A 14253-nucleotide genomic window follows, 5' to 3' on the forward strand; every position below is an offset into this window, starting at 1 on the left:
AGTGGTTTTCTGTAAGTGCTAACCTGCAGCACTCAAGTACGAAATGTCTCTGTGTCCTGTGTTCCCATTGTTGGTCAAAGAGGGAACATGTTCTTAATAAAGGTCTTAGTTACGTACCTACACCACCTTTAGACATCTTCAGACTCCAGTGTGAAATGGCGGAGTTCTGCAGGAAGATCAAGCTGAAAGCCTTCTTCAATGGACAAGAAGAAGTAACAAAGGACGGCGACACGACGCTCCGCCGGAAATCCAACTTCTGTCCACTTAACCACCAAGTTCCAGTAGAAGTACTAGCCTTTGAACAGGCAATAATGAAAGAAGTGGGTGATCTAAAAGACCAAACTAGAAGACCTTTCATGAACATATCTAACGCTGAACAAAGAGCACTAGACACATTACGACAAGACGAAGAACTAATAATCAAACCAGCGGATAAAGGAGGTGGTATCGTACTTCTCAGCAAAGAAGGGTACCATCAACAGTGCATTGAATTACTTTCTGACGAAAAGTTCTATGAAATCATCAGGACAGACCCAACCCAACGCTTACAAAACACCATTGCTATCATGGTTGATGAAGCAGAAACCAACAATTGGGTCTCCAAGACTGAAGCAGACTTCTTGATAACCAAGACACCAAGAATGCCTTACTTTTATTCTTTACCCAAAATCCCCAAAGAACGACGCCCGCCACCCGGACGTCCTATTGTTTCTGGAATCGGTTCCATTTTAGAACCGCTGTCACAATTTGCTGACCACTACTTGAGGCCACTGGTACAAAAAACTCCCACCTATTTAAAGGACACTAAAGACCTCCTGAACCTCCTACAGAATCTACAATACTCACAGAACAGTATGTTACTAGTGGGGCTTGATATTGAAAGTTTATATACGAGCCTCCCACAACAGAAAACTCTGGAAACTTTAGAGACACTTCTCTTTGACCAACAATGGGAACACAGGACACCGAGACATTTCGTACTTGAGTGCTGCAGGTTAGCACTTACAGAAAACCACTTTGAATACAATAAGATCATGTACAAACAGCGCCATGGTACTTCAATGGGCAGTACCTTTGCGCCGAGTGTAGCGGGGCTCTATGTCAGCAATTTTGAAACCACCTACATCCATGACCCCTCTAATCCCTTCCTGAGTCACATCGTCTTCTGGAAGCGCTATATAGATGACGTTCTCCTGATATGGGAAGGAGATAATGAAGATCTGTACGAATTCCACCAATGGCTCAATACTAGGGATGACTGCTTGAAGTTTACGTACACAGCAGATCCAAATAAATTGGACTTCCTAGATGTCACTATCTTCATCGAAGGGGACAAATTGCAAACAAAGACCTATTTCAAACCTACAGCCAAAAACAGCCTGTTATCATATAAAAGCTTTCATCCACGCCCATTGAGGGAAAACCTCCCGTATGGACAGTTCCTTCGACTCAGACGAAATTGCAGTAACATCAGAGACTACAAAAGTCAAGCAATGGAACTAAGTGATAAACTGCAAACCAGAGACTACCCCATGCACATCATTAAAAAATGCCAGAAAAGGGCAAGGAACCAACAAAGGGAGACCCTCCTAGACATCACAACGAAAGAACCCACTATGGATCTGATGACATGCGTGAGCACTTACAGTACTGTGACAAACGATATCAAGAAAATCGTCAACAAGAACTGGCGAATTCTAACTTCTGGAAACTTGAAATGGCCAAAACCCAGATTCTCAAATAAAAGGACTAGGAACCTTAGACATACTCGTACACACGAGACCTTTGGATAAACCAGCTACAAAGACCCAACAGGGCCTTTGGCACAACACACCGGTTACAGGACATTTTCCATGCGGGTCATGCTCAGTCTGCCACTTGACAACGGCAACCAAAAACTTACAATTATCACCTAATCTGAATTGGACCATAAGAACGCACACTAACTGCAATACCACCCACGCTATCTACATGATCACATGCCCATGCGGTTTGCGCTACATCGGAATGACCTGTAGGAAAGTGAAACAGAGACTCTGCGAACATCGCAGTAACATCAAGTGCAAGAGAAGCACTACAAAGATGAGTAATCACTTCCTGGAACAAGGACATACTATCAATGATCTACGTTGGGTAATCTTGGAAACCCTTACTATCAAGAACAACCACGCTGAGAAGGTACTGTTCGAAAAAGAACAAAGATGGGTTCATCGACTTTGTACGAATACCCAAGGTTTGAATGACAATATACCATGGTTGAGCATCTTGAGAAAATGAAAATCCGATTTTTGTATAAACTTTGACAACAAACAGACACATCCTACATATAAAACCATGCCAAGCATACACCACCCTCATTAATACTCAGGGGATGGTACACCTAATCATTGCACTACCTACGCATTCTGAGATTTTCTATTTCAACTACATACTGTCTTGTCAGAGGATACCCCCTGCTGACAATAATGTACAGGTCACTATCAGGCATGATTTTAGTCCTATTGGCTTCAATAACTACTTATTTGTATACATCTAAAGCAACCAGCCTCTACGTCATTTTTTCCACTTTGTTGTTTCTATTGAATCGCTGAAGACGACTACATACCGTAAAGGTATTTTCGTTCTACATTCATCATCTCGTAGTGGTCCTTCCACTATTTCCATGCGCTCTACATCGCATATAACGCGAGCCCTCAGGCCCTACCGGTAGTACCGGGTCAACTAGGGCAGAGTCAGCACAGAAGCTTCGTTCAGCGCCGAAGAGGTTAGCAAGATGGCGGACTCAACCTCACGGCAGAACCGTAATGTATTATTTGGTCAAAGCTTTGACAGTTCCCTTTTTCCCTCTGTTTTTCTATTACTTCTGAAGAGCGCGAGCGACCGCCCTACTTTATACCCGCTGTTGCCCACAGAAACGGGAAACAGGTATGGATGCTCTTTCATCGCTTTTGGCGTCATGTAATTACTTTTTGCCCCTCCCATTCGGCTTAAGCATTTAACGCAAACAAACAACTGTATTTACACTTGTGTGTCCTTTGTACTTAGATCATTACAATACTACGCTTATGTAAATGGAACATATTGTGCCGCTGCCCTTGTTTTAAGAGCCTATCTGCTGACAACACCATGCGTTTCTAAGCCACTCGTAAACACATAAGCTCTACTGTTTTGAGTAAGAACATAACTACTGCCATTATTACGCGCCCTTTGCATCTTTTTATGCTAAGTCGTATTTAAGCGCATAAGCTATTTTTGTACCTCACAGGCTATCTATTCCATTTAACATTGACACCACCAACGTCTACGAGCCAGTCTGTCCCAATAATGATTATGTTGATACGTTCAGATGCATTTTGCTATTACAAACTTAAGAATGGTGCTATTACAAATGAGCGCTTAATACACCATATATGACAAGATGGAATGTGGATTCTCTTACAAGTAATTGAAGGAGGGACGAATTTTGCCATATAAGAGACAGGACACTTCCCAGTGTCTTGACTCCAAACAAATAAAAATTGCCATTTTTTAGTTGTTGCAGACATCCTTATTGTCTGAGGAAAAATCAATGATTTCAGACTGTTTGCCGTCTGTTCTTAATTTAACGAAAACTATTTTTAACCTCACTAAAAAGTTTTTTGTTCTAACAAGGTCTGTTTTTCTTCCCCTTATTTCCTTCCCCACCTTACTAATTGGAACTACAACTACAGGTTCAAATGAACAGTTACCTTTGGGATTAATTAACCCAAATCCTTTCACCCTAAAGATCCTGTGAATATTCAGGTCTTTATCTCACCTCCTAGGTCCTGAAGAAAGCCCGTGTGACCCTTTGGGGCATAACAAGGGCTGAAACATGTCGACCTTTTTTAAAGACACTTTTTTAGAATGCACAGGGTCCTAATTCACCCCTGAGTGCACACTGAGGAATCTACAAAACTCTCCAACATCAAGTACAATTAAAGATTTTTTACTAGCTCTGTTGGATTTTGAATACTTCCATTTTTTCACCACTGAACACTTCACCAAACTCACTCTTTTTCATTTACGATCACTACCAACACAACCAGTGGTACGATCTCCAGGTGGAGAAAGCATTACAACAAACCCAATGATGATGCTGTCACGTTACCAATAACGAAGCGGAGAATGAAAATATACCGCTAACATCCGAAACGTTTATAACGTGATTGAGGGTTTTTTTTTTTTTTTTTTAAACAGTACCTTATACTGCTTTTGCACACCCTGGTTCTTTGGGACTAGTGATCCACTCCCTTTTGATTTATTGTATACTTGTGACAAGGAAGCTGAGTGGATCAGAAGTTCTTCCTTCTCCCTCCAGTTTGATTATTATAATACCTAGACAGATCAACACCTCCGCTTCAAGACACATGGGCATCCAAAACGATGAAGGGTTTCAGAGAATGGTTGGACTACTGGGAACTCGTAGATGTTTGGAGACTCCAACAAGGCTCACTGAGAGACTACTCTTATTACTCCCACCTCTGTAGTCTACACACTAGACTTGACATGCTTGTTTGCCCAGAATGCTTGAGCCCACATGTACTGCACATTAAATACCTAGGGCGTACTGTATCGGACCATAATCCCCTGTTGTGCCGCCGACCTCTGAGGGAACCTACGGTGACCCCCACATGGCGACTTCCTCCCACCTTTCTTGAGGATGCGTGCTTTAGGGATGCACTACAAACTGTTATATCTGAATATTTTCAGTTTAAGCAGGGCACAGCTTGATCCCTGATGATAGTGAGAAGCATTTAAAGTGGTGGTAAGGGTACACTGTATGGGGCAGACGGGAGTGAAAAAAGAACTGTTGGAAGAAATAACTACACTGGAGGCTAGCTTACATGAACAAGGAGCCAAATTGTCCTCAGACGGAACAACACATAAGCAACTAGACGACACTAGACAATCATATAATGAAATCCTGGAGCGTTTGAAGTGCTTGGACATGCGTGAATATCAGGCAAGGATGCATGAGGAGGGAGATAAATCGGGGAGGCAGCTATCATTGTTGATGCACCTGGAAGCCAGGGGAACTCTTATCACTCGGATCCAGTCTGCAGAAGGTGGGGTGCTACACTCTCCTAATGAAATAAACCTGGGCGTTCAGTATGTATAATGAGACATTGTATGGAAAGCGACTAGCACAGCCGCTAACGCATGTAACAAATTTCCTAACACACCTAAGACTGAAGACACTAGACCCCAGGCTGCGGGAGCGACTGGGGGGCAATAATGTCGCAGGAGGTGAGGGCAGCCATCAAAGAGATGGTGAACGGGAGTCTCCAGGTCCAGATGGCCTACCAGCTGAGTTTAACTCAACCATTGCACAATTGCTAACACCTAAGCTGGAGGCACTATATGCAGAGGCACTGGCCAGGGGTGTATTGCCGGTCTCTTCCAAGGAGGCACTAGTGATCCCACTACCAAAGACAAAATCTTCAAAGTTTGGCCCGCTCCCCATGCTAAACATGGATTTTAAGGTCCTGGCCATGAGGCTTTTCTCTCATATACCACACCCGGTACTTGAGGACCAGAATGGTTTCATACCAACCAGGTCTACATCTGGCAGCCTACGCCGGCTCTTTTATATTATGCAAAATTTGGATAACGAACGGTACCCTGAGGCACTCATTATGTCCGTTGACCTAGAGAAGGCATTCAATTCTGTCAGGTGGGACTTTTTATATGCAACCATGGAGAGAATGGTCTTGGGTGGTGGATGGATTATGTGGGTAAAGCTACTGTACGCGTGCCCCACAGCGCTGGTCAGGACAAGGAGGGGTGAACTCACAATTGTACACTATCCACAGAGGAACCAGACAAGGATGCCCACTGTCCCCACTCTTGTTTGCACTAGCCATTGAACCCATAGCAGAACTTTTTAGATAGCAAGGACACAGCCAAGGTATACAGATTGGAGGGCATGTGCATATTATATCCCTCTATGCCAACGACTTATTGTTGTATTTTGGTGGAGGTAGTGGAGGAGTGATATGGGCTTTGGCCCTCCTAAAGAGGTACGCTGACTTGTAGCGCCTTAAGCTGAACAAGGCAAAGACCCATATTTTTCCATTAGGAAGGGACCAACCGTGCCCGGATAATCTGCCAAGTGACCTGACCTGTTCCCCGATCTCCTTCAAATACCTGGGTGTCCAGGTGTATCACACCCTGGGCGACTGGCGATGGTAATCTGAAACCAGTGGTGCTGTCCCTTAAGACAAGTGTCCTATTCTGGCGTTCATTAAAGTTGCCCCTGATGGACCATATAGCACTGTCCAAGATGATAATGCTCCCTAGACTGCAATATTATTTTGGCAACTTGCCTTTGCAGATTCTGCCCAGTTGGTTTGCGAGCCTGGACTTGATATTGGATGGAGGGCAAAATAAAGTATCGCTGGTGGTGCTACGTCGTACACTGGAAGATGGTGGGCTGGGCACCCCGGACTTCAAATTGTATGCCATGGCCAACCAACTGCAGTGGCTAGCCCAGTGGCTGGATGGAAGGGATCAAGAAACATTGAGACCAATGGGTAGGGTGGACAACCGGGGATTGCTACTGGACAAACCCTTTCGTTCAAAAGTGGCCACCCCGCCACTTAGGTTGTTATTACAGGTTGCACTGGGTTGCTGGAATAGATTCCTCAGATGGACGGCAGGGATCCCTCTCACGCTCTTGATCTGCCACTAATGTGGCTTCCTCACTGTGCCCCATTCTTTGGAGTCCAGTTATCAGAATGGAAGGCAGCAGGGGTGATTATAATAGGTGCCTGCTTCCTACAGGGAGTGCTTATTTTGCTGGAATATTTTGTATCCCACTATGACTCACCAAGTGGTCAGTTCCTGACCTACGATGGCACAAACGTTTAGGGACCTATGGCGGGAAGGCCAACAGGAACCAAAGACATACAGCCTTTTTCTGGCATTGGTGACCTTGTGACATGGCTCTATAGAGCTCAGATAGAGATGGTCATGACACCTCTTGACCGAACACGTGAAAAATGGGGTGTGATACTTAGGAGAGGGATACCGGATGGAAACTGGTGTTGAGGAGTCCAAAAAGGGTGTTCAGGAACTCCAAACTGAAGCGTATTCAATTTAACTATATTCACATTGTCTACCTGACCTCCCACAGGTTGCACATTATGAACAGAGGAGTGGATCACTACTTCCCGAGATGCAGAATTCTAGATGTAGGCTTCGCTCATGTGGTGTGAGAATGTACAAGGTTACAAGGATTCTGAGGATCAATGAGAGCGCCACCAGCAGGGTGTTGGCACGCACATTCCTCCAGATTTTCAGACCTGGCCTTGGTCCTGGCACACAGACAGATAGCCTTGACATGGAAGTCCACGATAGGCCCTACAGAGACCGCATGGGAAAAGAATGTAGACATGTGGGCCAGGGCGGAGGAGAGGACGCTACAATGTGAGGATGCCAGAGGGGTGCATCGAAGCCCACTGGCGGGGCTATGGACAGAGATTCTACGAGCATGGGATACCCGTAATGAAGTGCAGTTGAGTGAGAGTCTGGATGATACAGGGAGTGTGGAGAGCACCTGAGGAAACTATTCCGTCCCGGGACGGAAGGTGTTGAATGAGGGAGATGGTCCTGCGACAATGTCTGTCATCCGCCCTCCCCCGATTGCGTCACCCTGCCCCACCCCCTGTGCCTCCCCAGAACCCTTCTCTTAGGGTTTGACCAACTCCTCCCATAAGGGGAGTCTGACCCCCAAAATTCTGAGAGATGGTTAGGTCCAACAGACTACACACGGTTAGACGATTTCTATTTTGTTTTTAGTTTTCCTATTACTCTAAAGCTGGATAATTAGAGTTTTTCTTATATGGCATAAACGATTAGCATACACCATTTGAGAACACTGGTGACTTCCCCTGGGTACGCCCATTAAACAGTAGTGATTGCATGATACACGTGATAAAGTGGATAGCAAGGTTATCGCATTACTGACGACTAACTTGGGGAATGATAAACTAGATGCAAATCCTGATGTAGCCACAAGTGCACGTATAACGTAAAGTGATGTATTATCCCATGAACAAGAATGTTATTGCTCTTGTAACTGGATATATGTAAGTTAGTGAAAATACCAATAAAGACATTTAAAAAAAATTTAAAAAAAATGGGAAAAGTTCTCAATATTACAGTATCAAATGTTATCTCCTTGTTAGCTTCTTAGACTTGTGAAAGGGGCTAATATCTTTAACCATTTATCCTACCACAGATGCAATTGAGAGCATGGCTGAACACCCATTTTAAACGCATCTTCCTCTCCATCCTTAGATCTAGTCCCTGTTGAGCAATTGTAGGCTTTTTTCTCCCTCTCCCCTTGTCTTTATTTCCTGATGATCCCTTTCTGCTGCCATCCTGTAATCCATGTAATTGGCTAATTTGTATTAATTATTTTAATATTCAGCTCCTATTTCTGGTGTGTTCATTCTGTTAACTCAGTTGGTTAATTATTAACACTTGACACCTTGGACCAGCAAATATTCAGTCCCTTGACTTCTTAATGTACCAATCCTCATTATGCTCAGGATGTCTCATGTCGTCACCTGGTGATGAATAATAACATGCTAGCGCCTAATGGTGGGGATGTCTGTTTGCCTATTTTTCTTGTTCTCTCAGAACCCACAGCACTGACCTCCAACTTGGTGTCGGGAATGAGAATTGGTAATTGAGCCCTGTCTTGGTTCTTTTGTTTATCCTTTCATATTCACTTGTGCACATAGGGGCCCTGGTCGCCTCCCATTTCTGTGTCTTTAGGGATGCCCCAGAATTTGGTCCTACTTTCCATGTATGTCGGTAGACCACTGTGAGCACATGCTTAACCTGGGCATCCCATTTGCAATGTAAGAACGTACTAGTAGCTAAAAGTGTTGTTCGCTAACACACTTCTTCTTCTGTTTTATGTCTGATCTATCAAAAATTGAATATGGCTTCATAATAGTCAGCACCTCCTGTTAAATCATGAATTGCCTCACTGGTATCATTAAATATTTCTTAACTGTAGTGTCATCAGCTTTCGTGTGTTTATTCTAAATAAATTCCTCAGTTTTCAGGCTTATTCCTCCATGCTTAGTACATTTTACTCCATTTTTCTAATTCGATTAGGGAGTTTTATTGTTTTGCATCCTGACTACATTAATGTTTTGGTTCTGCATAAGTACTTTGCACATTGCCCTAACTTGCTCTGTGCCATAGCTACCAGGGAATTTGAGCTTGGGTTAATTTAGTGACTTTGATGGTTCACCCTGGTGACTCTTCTTTGAGGTGGGTGGTCGCCCACCTCGAATAATCCAGTTTTTTACAGCAAGGTATCCGATAAAGGTGCTCCTCTTCACCAGGTCAGTTGACTGCTCTGGAAAAAAAGCATTGTGCACAGGCTCAGTGGAGGATTCTTGGTGAGAGTTGAGATTGAGTCCCATACCAGCTGGAGTTGGTGTGTAGCACCCAGGAAAATGGGCCTTCAAAATCTATGGAACCCCTTCTTAATATTTGGTAATTTTGAAGATTTAATTTTTCCGGTTTTCGGTAGTCATGTTGTTTTTGTTGTATTACCTCCATATGAAAACCCTTGTCACTATGCAGTTTCCTTTTTAAATAGATACTTAACATTTTTGAATTCTTAGCCATGGAACGAGCAGTTTAAACCAGCTATATATCTAAATCTAGAAAAGAGATAATGTATATGATATTTCTATAGCTCAAACCTAGCGGAAAGGCCACAATCAATGGTTGCGATGGCTTTGTGCAAATTAGGACATTAACGATGTGCCCCAAAATCTCGCAGGTATGTGAAAACCTTTATAAAAATGTGGGTTTTTTTCAGGTTTACCATCAATTAGTCGCTCTCTGCAGGATTGAAGGGCTCCCACCGCCTACCATGTCCGAAGCTATAGCAGTTTGCCTGCGGCTTGGAGCATGCCGCCTGCTGCTCGTGGAGTCCAGCAAGAATGATCTACTTCTGCGTGTGAGGCTAAATGTGAGTCAAGACGACATCATGTATGCATTGAAGGTGGAGTAGGTCGACGGTGAGGAGGAGGATGGATTTTAACTCTTTAAAGCAAGCAGGGTTTTGTTTGCTCGCAGTCTTCAAATATAATTGTTACAAAAAATAACCAAGTGCACATAGTGTACAGTTTCTAAATGCTTTTTAACTTTTTAAAAAAAAAATTGTATGTAATTTTATAATGTGTTTACTCCAGTTCTAATGTTTATATATTTAAATTGGGTTCTTACTGCTCATCATAGTAGAACTGAATTCCTTCGCTAGGGCGATCTTGTAAATATCTATTTTTATCACATTTTGTAAATGGTGACTTTTTGTTGTAATGTTTGTATAATGTTTAATGTACATGTAAAATCCTAAATAAAGTCTGTACATTTGGTTGACTTATTCAATGGAAATATTTGAGAGCTGGTCTGAGCAAGTTCCTAGGTGTGTTCCTCTTTTGAGATTTAATGTTGTAATTTTATGATCGATTTAAATAATGCACAATAAGAACAACCGCCAATCCGGATATATATGCAAGGGAAAAGGAAGAAAAACACCGGTCTACAATCCTGGTACAAACTGAGGGATATTTCAGGGGATTGACAGCCATGCATACCACGTGGTATTGTATGTGCATTCCCAGACTGTCGAATGGCAATAAGATATTCTTAACCCAGTCAACAGGCACATGGAAGACCGATTCGACAGAAGAACATTTCAACCAGTCGATAAGTTACACAGCATAGGGTTACAGGCTTTTAAAATGAGGGCAGCAAAATTGACATAGGATTTTTTGTTAGTTGGATTTTTTAGGAAAGCCCATCCACTTGACAAGTAGAAACTGACTTGTCTTGAACTCACACCCAATTAACTTTATTTTGTACTTGAAGAATTTTGAATCCCCACTCCAGTCTTGCTTCAATTGTGACATTGTTGCAATCCCACTATGCACTACTATCCTTTTGGTATGAAGAGTCTGCTCCAAGCCAGTCTCGTCTACCACGTCTCATTATCCACCTCATGTAGTATAAGATTGGTTATTAATAAACTCGAGGCAAAAATGCCGCATAAATTAGTTGGTGAATATATTTGACACTTCTGACTGCAAACGTGTGTCTGCTCACATCTCTGCAGATACTTTCTAAATCAGCATCCCATTTGTGACAGAATACATCAGGCCATCAGGGCTGTGCATCGAGCCTGGGCAAGGATCCTAGCCTTAGCCTCTGCTTTGATGCTCCGCTGTAGTCCAGTCGATAAAGACCACCTTACGCTGGTTACTGGCGCAGAAGTACATTAGTATCACAGAAGAAGAGACTACACATTTCCTCCTGGCAGTACTCTCAGAATTACACCTCATGGCACCACAAACCGTTTCATCAGTAATCAAATTGAGGGGGTGAAACTGCAGACAATATTTCACTCACAGATCTCATGGTTAATTCTTATTGCGATATTTGGAACTCATAAGGGTGCAGTAATATTGTAGCAGGTAATTTACTCTACCCCATCAAGTGTCTGGTCTGTAATTGTGGGTGCTGGGTATCTAGGACAAGGCAGAAAATGTATCCCACAGGAAGACTGCGTAAAATCCTTGCAGCTGAGAAGTGCAGTGATTTGCAGCTAGTCATCAGTTCCCAACAAGGCCACTGCTACCTTCCATCTTTCCGAGGTCAGTAAATTGAGTGCCTTTAAATCGGGTATTACTAGCACTTGATATTTACAGCACTTTCAAGCCATATATATTGTGCACTGACAAAGCCAATAGGTCTTGCCTTGGAAAGGAGCTAGCGACATTCTTGCTTTCCCAGTGCTTTTTGCTGGTCCTTAACAGCATCGGAAAAAAGAAATAAGCCTTGGCAAAGCCTGTGGGTGTGACTTTAAAAAATGCAGCACATAGACATTAAAGCCCGAGATGGAAACGAAAGGGTGTCTCTATGGAACTCTGTTCTGTGTGTTTTTTTGGTTAAATTAAGGCAAGTTCAGAGAGCTGCTGGTATGAAGGTCTGAATAAAGAAAGACACATTAAAAAAGCTGAAAGGATTGGAATCACAGAGCAAAAATATTCTGCTAAATAAGAAGTGGACAACAACACAATGGCAATATTCATCACTGGAAAGAATAAATGCAACGAAAAGATGTTTCCAAAGAAGCTCGAACCCCTGCACATGTCACCTAAAGGCATGAAGGATACAGCTTTTGTAATAATGTTTATGTGCAAGCTTCAGCCTCTGGACCTACGAAGCTTCAAAAACCACAAAGACTGATTTATTGTCACCTTAATCTACACTTGCTGTTTCCAGTTTTAATTTCCATAGAAGCTTAGCCCTCTGCTGCCATGAAGGAAAAAACAGATTACAGTAAGCTAAAAAGTTAGCAGATATTTTGCAAATTACATCGACCTACTTAAAGTCCTTTTTTGCATTGAGGAGAAGGTAATGTGCCCTTTAATTTTCTACTATAAAAGCAGATACCAATCACTTTATATCCTTTATAGCATCTGGTACATAGTTTTAAAAACTTTTGAAGTTGTCTTAAGCAATGTTATGTATTTTTATAAAAGAACATGTTGCCCACTTCAAAGCACGGATACTGGTGCAGGGTAACTTTTGTACAGTTTTGTAGATGGAGTTATAGCAATCTGCATTCATGAGACTTTTGTAGTGGATGTTCTTCATCAAGAAAGGTAGAATGGGTGGCAACATTCACATTAGACACAGTTTCTTTGTGTATTGTAATACAGCATTTATTATAGCCTTAGAGGCCGACGTTGCTGCTATACCGACCATTAAAGGCTCACTCCACTGTTAAAGGCCTGAGCCGAAGGCAAGGGCCTTTAACAAGAACGGGCCTTTAATCGCCGGTAGAGCCTGCTATGTACGGCTCTAAGGCTATTCGAACATTCCACCTCCAGAGAGCAGAATGTTCTAATTTGTCAAATAAAAGCCTCACAAAGCCTGATGGGGTTGAGATCCCATCAGGCGCCTTGAGGCCTTTATTCACAGCAACAGCTGTGCACAAACATTGGAATGTTGATGCTCCGGGGTTCCACCATCCATTAGAAGCCCGAAGCACACCATTGTCTTCAATGGAGCGCTCAACATTCCAATGTTCTACATAGCGATTACTCCTCCTATGCGGGGCACTGAAGTGCCTGCCTACATGGCCAGCAAGCTATGCCATGTCTGGTGTATGGTTGAAGGTTGTCGTTTGTGGTCCTGTTTGGAGAGTGTTTCCATGTGGTGCCTGATGACCCCCGAGGTTCACACTGCAGTTGATTGTTTTCAGTCCACTGTCCTTTGAGTGGCTCTGCAGGTCCTTTTATGGTATTTCTTATGCTCATAGTTTATTTAGCGAGTTACTGCACTGGGTGGTTTTTGAGAGGGGTTATTTGGTCTTTTGTCACTTTAGTTCAGGTTTGCAAACCGGTTGATCGCGCGCACACACGAACAGCAGATTGAAAGCCGCCTGCTCTTGCCACATTTGCTCTGACCTTGCTGTCTGGGCGGCACAGAACCCACAGAAGCGGGGCGCAAAATGAATTACTAACTCGCGGATCCTTCCCCTAACGTATGGTACTGTGTAAGGGTGCGAGGAGGGGGGGGGGGGTAACAGGGCTACGTTCCTCCGAAATTCACCTTCTAGAAACAAGATATTTGATTTTTATTTATTATTTCGTTCTAAGTAACGGATTTGCAGCTGCGATGTCGTACTGCTCTGGTTCCCTTCAGTCTTATTTCGCCTCAGAGAGGAAAGGATTTCACACCTGTGGACGGTGATTTGCCAATAATTTACATTGTCAAGGTACAAAATATGTGGGAGTCTCAGTGGTGTCGTCGGAACCAACATTTCTTACCGAAGTGTAAAAATCCAAATAACGTCCCACTCGATTAGCACAGAGCACCAGCTGTACTGCCCCCCTGAACGTGGAGCTCAATCGGCAGCGCAACGGAATGCATTCCTTTCGTTCACCTCGGAAGGATGAACCCCTATTGCCGCTGACGTCATCCCTGTAGCCTTCACCTTTTGACCTATGGTGAGCTTACCAAAACGAACAGTGGCTTTAAAGCGCACGCAGTGTTTACCATTGGTTGGCTTTATGGTCAGTCCCCCCCGCCCCCTTATTCAATAGCTACACCCCACCATCGTATGTCTGTCCCTGTGCTGGAGCTTGACCTCTCCATTGTGTGTTTTGTCTATCCATCCCTTTTTTTGAA

General features: G+C 43.3%; 1 protein-coding gene across 1 annotated transcript in view; it reads left to right on the plus strand.

The window, feature by feature from the left end:
- ORC1 (origin recognition complex subunit 1) overlaps positions 1–10451 on the plus strand; it is a 177639-nt gene extending 167188 nt beyond the window's left edge. The window contains exon 18 of the mRNA XM_085602615.1: positions 9872–10451. Coding sequence (XP_085458741.1) covers positions 9872–10066 — 195 coding nt within the window. The 3' untranslated portion in view covers positions 10067–10451. The remainder of the gene's footprint in view (positions 1–9871) is intronic.
- The last annotated feature ends 3802 nt before the right edge of the window (positions 10452–14253 follow it).

The sequence above is a fragment of the Triturus cristatus genome, chromosome 4_2, assembly GCF_964204655.1.
Source record: "Triturus cristatus chromosome 4_2, aTriCri1.1, whole genome shotgun sequence".
Lineage (NCBI taxonomy): Eukaryota > Metazoa > Chordata > Amphibia > Caudata > Salamandridae > Triturus > Triturus cristatus.